This window comes from Heterodontus francisci, chromosome 1 (assembly GCF_036365525.1).
Source record: "Heterodontus francisci isolate sHetFra1 chromosome 1, sHetFra1.hap1, whole genome shotgun sequence".
NCBI lineage: Eukaryota > Metazoa > Chordata > Chondrichthyes > Heterodontiformes > Heterodontidae > Heterodontus > Heterodontus francisci.
Genome location: NC_090371.1, coordinates 171203177 through 171216509, shown reverse-complemented (window position 1 = coordinate 171216509; position 13333 = coordinate 171203177). Strand labels below are relative to the sequence as shown.

At 44.9% G+C, this 13333-nt stretch overlaps 1 protein-coding gene across 1 annotated transcript in view; it reads left to right on the top strand.

The window, feature by feature from the left end:
* ppef2a (protein phosphatase with EF-hand domain 2a) overlaps nt 1-13333 on the top strand; it is a 54618-nt gene that overhangs the window by 14793 nt on the left and 26492 nt on the right. The window contains exons 5-7 of the mRNA XM_068014409.1: nt 2347-2525; nt 10186-10300; nt 12549-12595. Of these exons, the coding sequence (XP_067870510.1) occupies nt 2347-2525; nt 10186-10300; nt 12549-12595 (341 nt within the window). The remainder of the gene's footprint in view (nt 1-2346; nt 2526-10185; nt 10301-12548; nt 12596-13333) is intronic.

Sequence of the window (13333 nt, the reverse complement as noted above, 5' to 3'; positions counted from 1 at the left end):
ATTCTGTTTGTTGAGAAAATAAAATCCAGAATTTAAAAATCAACCACTGTGCTCCTTTAAATCACATGGTACATGTAAAATTACCACAGGTTTATTAGAGTAACTGATATGCAGTCTGGAGCCAATTCCCTTGATTAGGTGGTATAGTGATTGGAGAAGAAATGTTTTACTTTGGATTCCAGGGACCAGAGTCCAGGAGCCAGTTCATGCTACCAAATCCAGACCCCTCACCCTGATGGCAGACTTGTAGAACTACCAAAATCTGAATCTACAATTCTATCACCACATTAGTTGAACCTGATGTATCAGTGTAAGTGCTGCTGGCTGACTCACCAATGCTGTTCTTGCAGAATCCGAATTAAAACAGAGCCAACATAAAAGCAGCTTAAGTATAAAGCCCTACGTGGGAAACTCCAAGCTGATAAGAAAGGTGTGAAACTCAACTGTAGTAGCCAAAGTATGGATGATACAGGATCAACCATGGATTTCCAAAAAATATATTTTTATCAGGATAACACTCAGTGGGAATAATTATAATTTTGTGCAGTTTTGTAAAACAGATGTGAGCGAATCGTCAGCTCATTTCACAAGTCTCTTGATTTTATTTATTTTGAAGTCAATGGAAATAAAATTGGAGAGAGATGGAAAACAGGCAACATTGTTTTATGCCATTATACAAAGGCAAAATTACTCCCAGTGTTTGTCTTCTCTTTTCAGCAGTTGAAGCAGTTTCTGGTATGACACATGCCACAGCCATTTATATAGAAACAACTGAGTAGTTTGTTTAGGATGCTGAAGCTGGGGATTGAATCTATTCCATTTCTGTTCCCAGGAAATTCCACAGTACAGCAAGAGGAAAATAACTGTCTGGCTGGGGTTTGCTGAGCTGTGTGACAGTCACACTTGGGAACCTTCGCCATTGGTTGCAGCAAGTCCACACAGGACAGCGGGCCTTGAAACCAGGCCCAGGAATTTCCTCAGAGCTGCTTCGCTGCACCCATGGCTGAAGCTCCATTTCAACGGTGGAGCAGGAACACCTCTGAGGAATTTCTAAGTCTATATTGCTGGGCTGTACAGTTGGGCTGAAGTAAATGAAAAACATGTGCTGCTGGTGAAAGCCATTTGTATTTATGGTAAATGACAGTGATGTCAATGATGCAGCAGATTTACAGTTCCTCCTCAGGTGGTTCTCTGCTTCTTCACCAGCTACAGGGTACACAGATGACACAGAAATTGGGCTGCCATCCATGCCTACACTAGAATACTCACATGAGTGTCATGTTGTGGCTTCACAAGACATAAACCTGAATTCTCCTTACCAGTGTCACAGTCACAGTAACAGGAAATGCACTGAGTTTGTGTCTCAATGCAGTCTCCAGTGGTAGAACCAATGGCAGAAGAACTATCTGCCCAATTATTTTAATATTTATTGGGTGTTGGGGGTGGGGTGATGTCACTTCCCTCCATTCTACCAAGCTGGATGTCTCACATAAAGAATGCACCTTTGAAATGAGTGTCCAAGGTTGGTGGAGAGCAATAAATATCCTCGTGTTCAAGGACTATGGCTTTGTGTATTTATGCCATTTTAAAAAACAATTTTCCCTTACACCCCTCCTCCCCCATTGGACCTTCAGTTCATGACCCCTTGTGCCAGTTGACGTAAATTATTTTGTCCCCCCAACACCATTACCAGCACCAATGGGAATCATTGCATCCGCCATGTCCGGAAGAGGAAAGTCACAGCAGCCAGGCCTGACTGCACAAGAGATGCAGTGTGTCCACCTGTCAGAGCCCACACCCCTGTATCTGCAGACAGAAGTGAACATGCCTCTTCTTGGTAGACCATTCCTGCTGGTGGATGTTCCTCGTCACAGAGACAGCATTGACTGAATATCACTGACTCAGTCAGTGATTATCACAGTGTTCAGATGTAGTAACTGCTGCGATATAAACATACCCAAAGGGTCAATATGACAGTGTTCTGCCTGAGGTTTTTTTTTTTCACAGGTTGTTCCAAGAATTTAAATTGTTAATAAAGCAACAATGAAAGTACCACCAACTGCTTTCAATAGTACAGTAAGACTAAAAACAGCCTTCAAGTTATGAAATTTGGTGAATTGAGATAATACACTGTAAATAACTTTAAAAAGCACTTTAAATCAGAAATATGTAATTTTTATGCATGTCATAAAGCTAAAGTTCTTTTTAAAGATAAACATCAGCTTTGTAATGTATGTCTGTTCTGAAGCCCAAACTATAACTCTGTTGATGTAGTGAAGTCAGAATATCACACATTGCACTTATATCCTGGTTAGGAATCATTAACTTTTACCATTCCCTCCACAGAAGACCGTATTTCCCACATTTTCACTCAGTCTGATGAGTCTGTTAAGGATGTAGAGCGGGATAATCACTGCATCTTCAGTAACATTGAGGTTTCAGACTCTTATGCTGGACCCCAGCTCTGTTTTCCTCTCACTCCTGCACATGTAACTACCTTACTGGAAGCCTTCAAAGAAAAACAAGTAAGCATTCAGATATCAAAATCAAATTTTTTTTTGAGGTAGTACAAAGCCTAATATCACTGAAAAGGAAATCAGGCGGCATCTATAACGGGCAGGCAATCTGACATTGCCCCTTTTACAACAACACCGAAAGTTAAAATGATCCCCACTATCAAAAGCCATTGAAAAATCTGAAGAGGATAAATGTAAGGGCAGGTCAGAGGTCAGAGCCATAACATTGGAAGCTCAGTTCTGAAAAGGAAACCCAGTATCTGGCCAGAAGATAATGTTAGTCAGAATTGAGACAGAACAGGATAAGATGCTTGAGATCCTCAAAGAGATAATCATGGAGGGATGACCAAAGTAAAACAAAATTACCCTCTAGAATTTGTTAGCGAATGTAGAGAGGAATTAACCATTGCTGATGGATGATATACAATAGGATTAAGATTGTAATTCTGATAAGTTCATGTAAAGAGATGCTCCAAAAGATTCCTGAGGGACTCATGGAACAATGAAATGTGAAAAACCTGCATGTATGGGCTGAATTTTTAGCCCCCCCGCCCCGCCCCCCAAAAGTCAGGAATGGAGGCGGAGGAGTACCAAAAATACCAGTGCTGTGTCAATTTCAAGACGCTATTCCTGGCGCTAGCAATAATCACCAGGGCGGGGTGGGGGTGGGGGGTGGAATAGCATCACAGGAATCCCACTCTCCACCCAATTGTGCTGTTTAATAACTCATTAAGAGCTTGTCAAGGGGTGGTTTAAATTTTTAAAGGGGCACAAGGGTTAACCGCACCTTCAGAAACAGAGATCATCTGAAGGGAGGTGGGTAAAGAGTGAGGAGCCAGTTATGGCTACCCCAGGACATCGCCTGAACCCCATAAGAGGATCAGCAGGGCAAGGGGGACTTGGCACTTACTAAGGGGGTGCCCTTGGTGCTGTGCAGGTGGCAAGGAATGTGGGCACTCAGCGGCTGGGCTTTGAATGGGATGGGCACTCACCCCTTCCCAGGCATCGGGGGGGGGGGGGCAGAATAGCAAGGGGCAAAGCTGCCAAGGAGAATTTGGCAGCCATCTGCCCAGAAGGAAGGCTCCAGCTGGGAATGGGGGCACTACTGTCAGAATTTAGGCCCCCTGATGATGAAGAACAACACCCTACGCAGGAATGGCAGAGCCCTGGACATCAGGAGGGCGTGGGAGAGGAAAGAAGGGCAAGAAGGCAATAGAGGCCAAACCCTCAACACAGGATCAACCGCTGAAGACGGAGCTACCTGGAGATGACCGATAACGTGTCACAGGAGACTGCGACTCTCCAGGCAGAGAGTCACAGACATCTATGCCCTCGCACCTCACAGCATGGTCATCATGCCCTGCCAGTGGCCGTTAAAGTTGTTGTGGTCTTGAACTACTTTGCTTTTCCTCCTTCCAAGGATCAGCTTAGTGGTATCTCAGAAACGGCTGCACACCACTGCATCTCACTGGTCACTGACGCCCTCTTTGCCACAGCTGGTCAGCACATTAATTTAACAACAGACGCAGCCTCGCAGCGATAGAGGGCATTGGGTTTCACCTGCATCACTGGATTCTCCCGGGTGAATGGCATCATTGATTGCACCCACGTGGCCATCATGGCACCCAGTGACCAGACAGTGCAATTCATCAACAGGAAGGGCTTCCACTCCCTCAATGTCTGACTGGTCTGCGACCACAACAAGAGCTTCCTGTATGTGTCCATACACTTTTCCGTCAGCTGCCATGTTTCCTTGATCCTCCACCAGTCTGGACAGACGACCTCGGCACTGGAAAAAACAATGGCAAACCCAGCCCTGTCGCCCCTACAAACATACGAACATATGAATTAGGAGCAGAAATGGGCCATTCAGCCCCTCTAGCCTGCTCCGCCATTCAATAAGATCATGGCTGATCTGTCTGTGTCTCGAATTCCACACTCCCATCTACCCCCAATAACCTTTGATTCCTTTGATTAACAAGAATCTATCTACATCCGCCTTAAGATTATTCAATGCCCCTGCCTCAACCACCTTCTGAGGCAGAGAGTTCCAAAGTCGCACATCCCTCTGAGAGAAAAGAATTTCCCCTCATCTCTGTCCTAAAAGGGCGACCCCTAATTTTAAAACAGTGCCCCCTAGTTCTGGACTCCCCCTCAAGAGGAAACATCCTTTCATCATCCACTTTATCAAGACCGTTCAAGATCTTAGATACTTCAATCAAGTCTCCCCTCACTCTTCTAAACTCCAGTGAAAACAAACCCAGTCTATCTAATCTTTCCTCATAAGACAACCCGCTCATTCCAAGTATCAATCTAGTAAACCTCCTCTGAACCATCTCCAATACATTCACATCCTTCCTTAAATAAGGAGACCAAAACTGCACACAGTATTCGAGATGTGGTCTCACCAATGCCCTGTATAACTGAAGCATAACATCCTTACTTTTATTTTCAATTCCTCTCAAAATAAAGGATAGCATTCCATTAGCCTTCTTTATTATTTGCTGTACCTGGATACTAACTTTTTCGGTCTCATGCACTAGAACACCTAGATCCCTCTGCACCTTGGAGTTCTGCAGTCGTTCTCCGTTTAAGTAATACTCTGCTTTTTTATGCTTCCTGCCAAAGAGAACAACTTCACATTTTCCCACATTATAGTTCATCTGCCAGATTTTTGCCCACTCACAACCTATCTATATTGGTCTGCAACGTCCTTATGTCCTCTTCACAACATACTTTCCTACCTCTGATGAAGCATCAATGACCTGAAACATTAACTCTGCTCCTCTCTCTCCACAGATGCTGCCAGACCTGCTGAGTATTTCCAGCATTTCCTGTTTATATTTCCACTTTCCAGCATCTGCAGTATTTGCTTTTATACTTTCCTACCTATCTTTGTGTCATCTGCAAATTTAGCTACCATACCATCGCTCGCCCCCATCTAAGTCATTGATATAAATTTTAAAAAGTTGAGGCTTCAGCACAGACCCGTGAGGGATTCCAATTGTCACATCCTACCAATTAGAAAAGGACCCATTTATACATACTCTTTGTTTTCTGCCAGCCAGCCAATCTTCTATCCATGCTAATATGTTACTCACTACACCATGAGCTCCTACGTTGCATAATAACCTTTTATGTGGCACCTCATCAGATGCCTTCTGGAAATCCAAGTACAGTATGTCAATGGGCTCCCCTTTATCCACAGTGCATGTTACTCATTCAAAGAACCCTAATAAATTGGTTAATCATGATCTCCCTTTCACAAAGCCATGCTGACTATTCCAGATTACCTTGAGTTTTTCTAAGTCCTCCTTAATAACATCTGGGGGCTTGTGTCAAAATTGGGAGAGCTGTCCCACAGACTAGTCAAGCAACAACCCGAGATAGACATATTCACTCAATCACACCTTACATCTAATGTCCTAGACACCATCATCACCATCCATGGGTAAGTCCTGTCCCATCAGAGGTGGTGGTATATAGTCGGGAGGGAGTGGTCCTGGGAGACCTTAACATTGACTCCAGATCCCATGAAGTCTCATGGCATCAGGTCAAACATGGGCAAGGAAACCTCCTGCTGATTACCATCTACTGCACCTCCACCCCCCCCCCCAGCTGAAGAATCAGTACTCTGCCATGTTGAACACCACTTGGAGGAAGCACTGAGGGCGGCAAGGGCACAGAACGTACTCTGGGTGGGGACTTCAATGCCCATCACCAAGAGTGGCTTGGTAGCACCCATTGCTGGCCGAGTGCTGAAGTACATAACTGCCAGACCGGGTCTGTGGTAGGTGGTGAGGGAAAAACCTACATGACCTCGTCTTCACCAATCTACCTGTTGCAGATGCATCTGCCCATGACAGTATTGGTAGGAGTGACCGCCACACAATACTTGTGGAGACAAAGTCCTGTCTTCATGATGAGGATACCCTCCAACATGTTGTATGCCACTACCACCGTGCTAAATGGGATAGACTCAGAACAAATCTGGCAGCTCAAAACTGGGCATCCATGAGGTGCTGTAGATCATCAGCAGCAGCAGAATTGTCTTCAACCTCAATCTGTAACCTCATGACGCGTCATATCCCTCACTCTATCAAGGTAAGGGATCAACCCTGGTTTAATAAAGGGCTAGGCTTTGTTCCCAGCCCGACGTTAGGTTCCATGGTGGGGGTGGGGGAGGCCGGAAAATCGGAGCGACAGTGGCCGCCACATAACTCGGCGTCGTGATTGTTGGGCCCAATCTTCCCAGTGGCGGGGAAGCTTCATGGCGGCCCCTCTGCTGCTCTGCGATGGGACCCGACTTAGCATATTTAAATAAGATATTTGCATGAATTAAATGTAATCCGCAGCCATCTTACCTTCAATTCCCGATCCTTAACGTGACGAGTGGCGCTCACAGGCCTTCACTTTCCTCGGGAATGCTGCCGCCACTGAGGTGGGGACGGGGTGAACTCCGCACTCTGGTGGGTTTGAAGGGGAAGGGGTGAACCCTGCATTATGGTGTACTGATTGCAGGGCAGGCAGTCTATTAAAAATGGCATCAGCACCTGCTCCTTCAACAGGTGATGCCGTGAATATGTAAAATGGCCGCCTGCCACGTAATAATGTTGTTGCGGCGGCGCAGTTCCCATGGGGGACGGCCGCCATGTTCCGCGCCCGCCGCCGTACCCGGCGGCAGGAATACAAAATCCAGCCCAAACAGTGCCAGACAGCATGCCAGGAGCAGCACCAGGCATACCTAAAAATGAGGTGTCAGCCTGATGAAGCTACAACACAGGACTACTTGTGCCAAACAACTTAAGCAACATATGTTAGATGGAGCTAAGCGATCCCATGACTTACGGATCAGATCTAAGCTCTGCAGTCCTGCCACATCCAGTCACGAACGGTGGTGAACAATTAAACAACTAACCGGAGGAGGAGGCTCCACAAATATCCCCATCCTCAATGATGGGGGAAGCCCAGCACATCTGTGCGAAAGATAAGGCTGAAGCATTTGTGACAATCTTCAGCCAGAAGTGCCAAATGGATGATCCATCTTGGCCTCCTCCTGAAGTCCCCAGCATCAGAGATGCCAGTCTTCAGTCAATCCGATTCACTCCACGTGATATAAAAAAATGGTTGAAGGCACTGGATACTGCAAAGGCTATGGGACCTGGAACTCCCTTCCTAACAGCACTGTGGGTGCACCTATACCCCAAGGATTGCGCCAGTTCAAGAAGGCAGCTCACCACCACCTTCTCAAGGGCAATTACGGATGGGCAACAAATGCTAGCCTGGCCAGCGACGCCAACATCGCAGAAACAAATAATTTTAAAAATCATAAGGTCAGAAGTGGGGATGTTTGCTGATGATTGTACGACTTTCAGTACCATTCGCAACTCCTCAGATACTGAAGCAGTCCATGTTCATATCCAGCAAGACCTGGACAATGTTCGGGTTTGGGCTAAGAAGTGGCAAGTAAAATTTGTGCCACACAAGTGCCAGGCAATGACCATCTCCAACAAGAAAGAATCTAACCATCTCTGCTTGACATTCAATGGCATTACCATCGCTGAATCCCCCACTTACAACATCCTGGGGATTACCATTGACCAGATACTTAACTGTACTAGCCATATAAATACCATGGCTACAAGAGCAGGTTAGAGGCTGGGAATTCTGCGACAAGTAACTCACCCCCTGACTCCGCAAAGCCTGTCCACCATCTACAAAGCACAAGTCAGGTGTGTGATGGAATACACTCCACTTGCCTGGATGAGTACAGTTCCAACAACACTCAAGAAGCTTGACACCATCCAGAACAAAGCAGCCTGCTTGATTGGCACTCCATCCACCACCTTAAATGTTCACTCCCTCCACCACTGATGCACTGTAACCGCAATATGTACCATCTACAAAATGCACTGTAGCAACTCACCGTGCTTCCTTCAACAGCACCTTCCAAACCCATGACCTCTTCCACCTAGAAGGACAAGAGCAGCAGACACATGGGAACACCACCGTCTGCAAGTTCCCCTCCAAGCCACACACTATCCTGGCTTGGAACTATATTGTCATTTCTTTACTGCTGCTGGATCAAAATCCTGGAATTCCCTCTACAACAGCACTGTGAGTGTACCCCACCAGATGGACTGCAGCAGTTCAAGAAGGCAGCTCACCACCGCCTTCTCAAGTGCAATTAAGGACGGGCAACAAATGTTAGCCTTGCCAGCAATGCCCACATCTCATGAAACAATAGTTTTAAAAACTCTTGACAAGATGGCTACTGACCCTTTTGCAGGAGCTCTAGACAGAAGCACAGAGGTGATACAACCAATGCCACCTGCTCAGCAGGACAACCATTGAGCAGGCCAGGAGGCTTCTGAAGATGCGATTCCAGTGCCTGGACCAGCCAGGTGGCACCCCCCAAATACCCTCCTGCAGGGCTCTCAGTCATTGTTGTAGACTGCTGTGCTCTCCATTACTTGGCACTCCAGACAGATGCAGACCTTGAGGACATGAGGTCCTGGAGGAGCAGTAGCAGGAGATGAAAGAGGAGGAGGACGTGGAGGCGGAGGGAGATGACACTGAACAGAGCCCCTGCTGCATGATGACCTCCTCCTGTCACTCTCCGGGAATAGTACCTCCCTCCTCTCCCTCACGGACTCCAGCATTAGCTCCAGGTCGGCATCGATGAAGTGAGGGGGTGGTCTGCCCTGGATGCCAGGCCTCCAGCTCCCCTGTGACATTTCACTTCTCTCTGGTGCCATGGAAGGCTTTGGCACAAACTGCAGATCGCCCCCTCAGGACAACCAGCAACCTCAGCGATGGCTGCCATGTGAGTCTGAATGAGTCCCATACTTCATCTGACTCGCCTCCATTCCCAGCCCCATTGGCTCTAACTGGACAAGAAACCCATCTCCATTCCAATTCAGGGCTGCTCCATGCGAAAATCTTAACTTTAATCAGTTTCCCACCTCTGTGGCGAAAATTCAGCCCATGTATGTGTTAGTCCATAATAAATCAGGACATTGCCCACACCTTAACAAATTGTTCTTCCTGCTTAAGATACAAGACTAAGTGAATCAGTAAATTAATTTCCTGGAATAAGATGATCCAATGGCGACACTAAATATCCAGAAAGAATTAAACGGTAGAAATTGCAACGATGCACTACTGGCTCAGAGCCCATGAAACACAAGTATGGGTCCGAGATCGGGCTTCAACACTCGAGCCCGAATTCTGCACCCCACGCTCATGCCTGTATGACTCTGTACCACAATGAGGACCTTCCAATTTTTGGCTTGATTGAGATATGTTAAAAGGCAAAAGTTTCTAAATATAAATCATTATTAGTTTCATTTTTTCTTTATGATTAGTTTCAATAAATTAAAATGTATTACATTACAGGATCATTCAGAATGGATGCAAATGAAATACAATAAAAGAATCAACTTATTATAAATAAAGGTAATGAGGACAGAATACGTCACACCAGTTCTGTGTGAATTCTGAAAAAGGCATTGAGGCGTGACGTAGAGTATACTCTATAAGTTAAAAAGGATTTAAGGAAGGCTTCTGTACATTTAATTACATGAATCTATTCCTGTAGTTCAATTTTCAAATATGTTAACAAGCATGTTCCTGCGATTTCTCACACTCACTCCGTTTCTCTCAGTAGAAGCTTCACGCTCGCTATGTATTGCAGCTTCTGAGTGAAACCAGGAAACATCTGGAGCATTTGCCAAATATCAACCACATTTCTACCTGCTACAGTAAAGAGATTACGATTTGTGGTAAGCGGTTATGTCCTTGTATTTTTCCATTCCATTGTAGTTAACAGGATTACAAAATCTGTATGACCTCTCTGTCAATTATTTGTCAATCAGATTTATATATAGAATAATAATTCAGTTGGAGTGTTTTACAAGGCTTGATAATTGATGAGGGCTTCAGATGACATCATAAATCACAAGAACAAGATTGATGAGTTAGAGAAGGTTACTGGATTTTGTTACATCTTATAATTTACCCTAATATGGTTATTGTGGCTCAGATTTGAATCACAGAATCGTACAGCACAGGAGACCATTCAGCCCATTGAGTTTGTGTTGCGCCTTCCAAGAGCAATCCAATTAATGCTCTTTCCCTGTATCCCTGCAGTTTTTTCTCCCTGCAGTTAGGCACAGAAATAATTGGGCAGGTCCATCCAGTGGCAGGATGTGACCCTCCACCCACAGCCACTGCTACTGACCCCGCCTCGGTTTGTAGGGTCTGGGAATGTGGCCACGAAATGCAGGACATTGGCAATTAGAACTGGGCTGCACCTTGTACATAAGTGGCCAATTCAGTGGGTAGGGAGGAGTGTCTGCCCCAAAAAGAACAGTATCTGTGATGCCCCCTACACCCATTCACCCATTTTTAATTAGTTTAAAAAGAAACTACTCATCTTTGGGATTCAAAGCCCCAATCCCTGCTTTGACCCCACCGTCGCTCAGTGGGCCCAGTTGGGTCAGGATTGGGATATGTTACCACTCTTCACCCTTGATGTACCAGCCTCTGATATTACCCATGGCCCCCATAGTACCAGGGGCAGTCCACCCGCCTCGAACATCGGTACTAAAACAAGAGGGTGGAATCTCATAGACATTTCAGTCACTTTGGGGTTAATTTTAACTTTTGCCACAAGTGTAAAATGGGCAATAAAAACAGAAAGTGTTGAAAATACTCAGCAGGTCAGGCAGCATCTGTGGAGAGAGAAGCAGAATTAACGTTTCAGATCTGTGACCTTTCAGCATAATTCTGATGTGCTGTGCGCATTCTGTCCATTTGTACCTTAAGGGACTAAAACACTTCAGGCAGATTTTTTTGTGGGGTCAGGAGGAGCAACTATACTTTGGCCTGCTGTTTGCGCATGCTCGACATGTCCAGGACCAGCTCCCAAATCCGCACCCCATCCCCCCAGCTCCGTATAGGAGCCAGCCAAATTCATCTCCTTTCACAACCGCCAGGTATCTGATGCCTACAGCTTGCCAGCTACATTCAAATGAGATGAGTGCCTCCTGCGGGGCAGGTGGAATGTCCGATCCATTGACTTGGTGCCCATTTTGAACAGAAGTCGAAAATCCTACCCCTAGTGAAGGACAGAAAGTTATGAAGTGACTGGCACAGTTTAACTGATTTCTAACTGGAAAATAATGTAGGGACTTGTCTCTTGGGAAAGGTCTTATTTTAATTTTTTTTTAACAGTTGCTCTACCCCTTCCCTTCAACTTTCTTTTCTCGCTCTGACTCATGCTTGGGTGTGGTCCAATGTGGGCTGGCTGTTTTCTGGTAGCTCAGCCAAGTGGGCATATGTCATATGAGAGTCCAGGCGATGGGTGTTGACAGCCTATTTAACCATGGCTGAGCTCGATCCTGTCCTCATACATGCACCTTCCAGCAGGAGCTGCAGTTCTGGCTGATTTCCCCCCCCTATATATATATTAAGGGTAGTGAAGCTAATTTTGCTCACCTACTGCCTTTCATGGCCCACTCCAGCTGACAATTTCCAGCTCAGAATGAAGCTGTGAACCTGGAGGTTGGCTGGAGTCATCGGAAATTATACTATTTCAACAGGACTTATTACTTGGTGGATTTTTAAATTATTAGTGTGTTACATTTCTGTATCAAACAAATGGTGCACTTCTATGAAATACATTAAAATATAAGAATTTCTGTTAACAGTCAAAATAATGCAACATTCAATTCTAAAAATGAAAACTACTGGAAATTCACAGCAGTCAGTCTGTGAAATGACAAGTGATGGTATTTTCAGTATTACCCGCCATCAGAACTCACAATCACACACACCCAAAATGTCTAGACCTGTCTATTTTCTTTAGAGAAGCTGACTGGAATACTATGTATTAGCAGCAGTTTCTCTCTTTATTTTGGATTTTCTGTATTTGCAGTTTTCTTTCTTACGATACAATTTTGGATTATACCGTTTTCTGTTGGAACAATTAATGAAATAATTGTGTTATTTCCTCCACGGAATTTATAGGTGATTTACACGGAAAATTGGATGACTTATTTTTAATATTCTATAAGGTACGCCTGTGTATTTTTAAAAGCCAATTGCCAGAATGCTTTTGTATATAATGAGTTTTGGAAAAGATGATTATAACTATATCTATTCTTTAAGACCCCTAACTTTCCTTTAACACTCTTTATCTTCATGAATGTTTACATCAGCTTTAGATCAATTTATAAATAAAAACTCAATAATTTACAAAACAATTTAAAGCTGGTAAAAATTCCTAACAGCAGAATGGTCCACCAAAAATCCTTTCATTTGCTTATAAACTGGGTGAAATTATCACCCGTCACCCCTGTGCTTGCTGACTTACAATTGGCCCCCAGTTCAGCAAAGTCTCGATTTTAATATTCTTATCCTTGTTTTCAAGTCTATCCATGTCCTCATTCCTCCCTATCTCTGTAATCTCCTCCGGCCCCACAACCCTCTGAGGTATCTGCACTCCTCCAATTCTGGCCTCTTGAGCATCTTTGATTTTAATTGCCTCAACATTGGCAGCCGTGCCTACAGCTGCCAAGGCTCTAAGCTCTGGTAGTCTATCCTGTCAGGGAGTGCTGCACTGTCAGAGGTGGCATCTTTCAGATGAGACATTAAATCAAGGCCCTGTCTGCCCTCTCAGGTGGACATAAAAGATTCCATGGTACTATTTCAGAGAAGAGCAGGGGAGTTATCCATGATGTCCTGGCCAACATTTAGCGCTCAATCAACATTACAAAAAAACTCATTGGCCAGGATTTTATGTACCCCTGAGA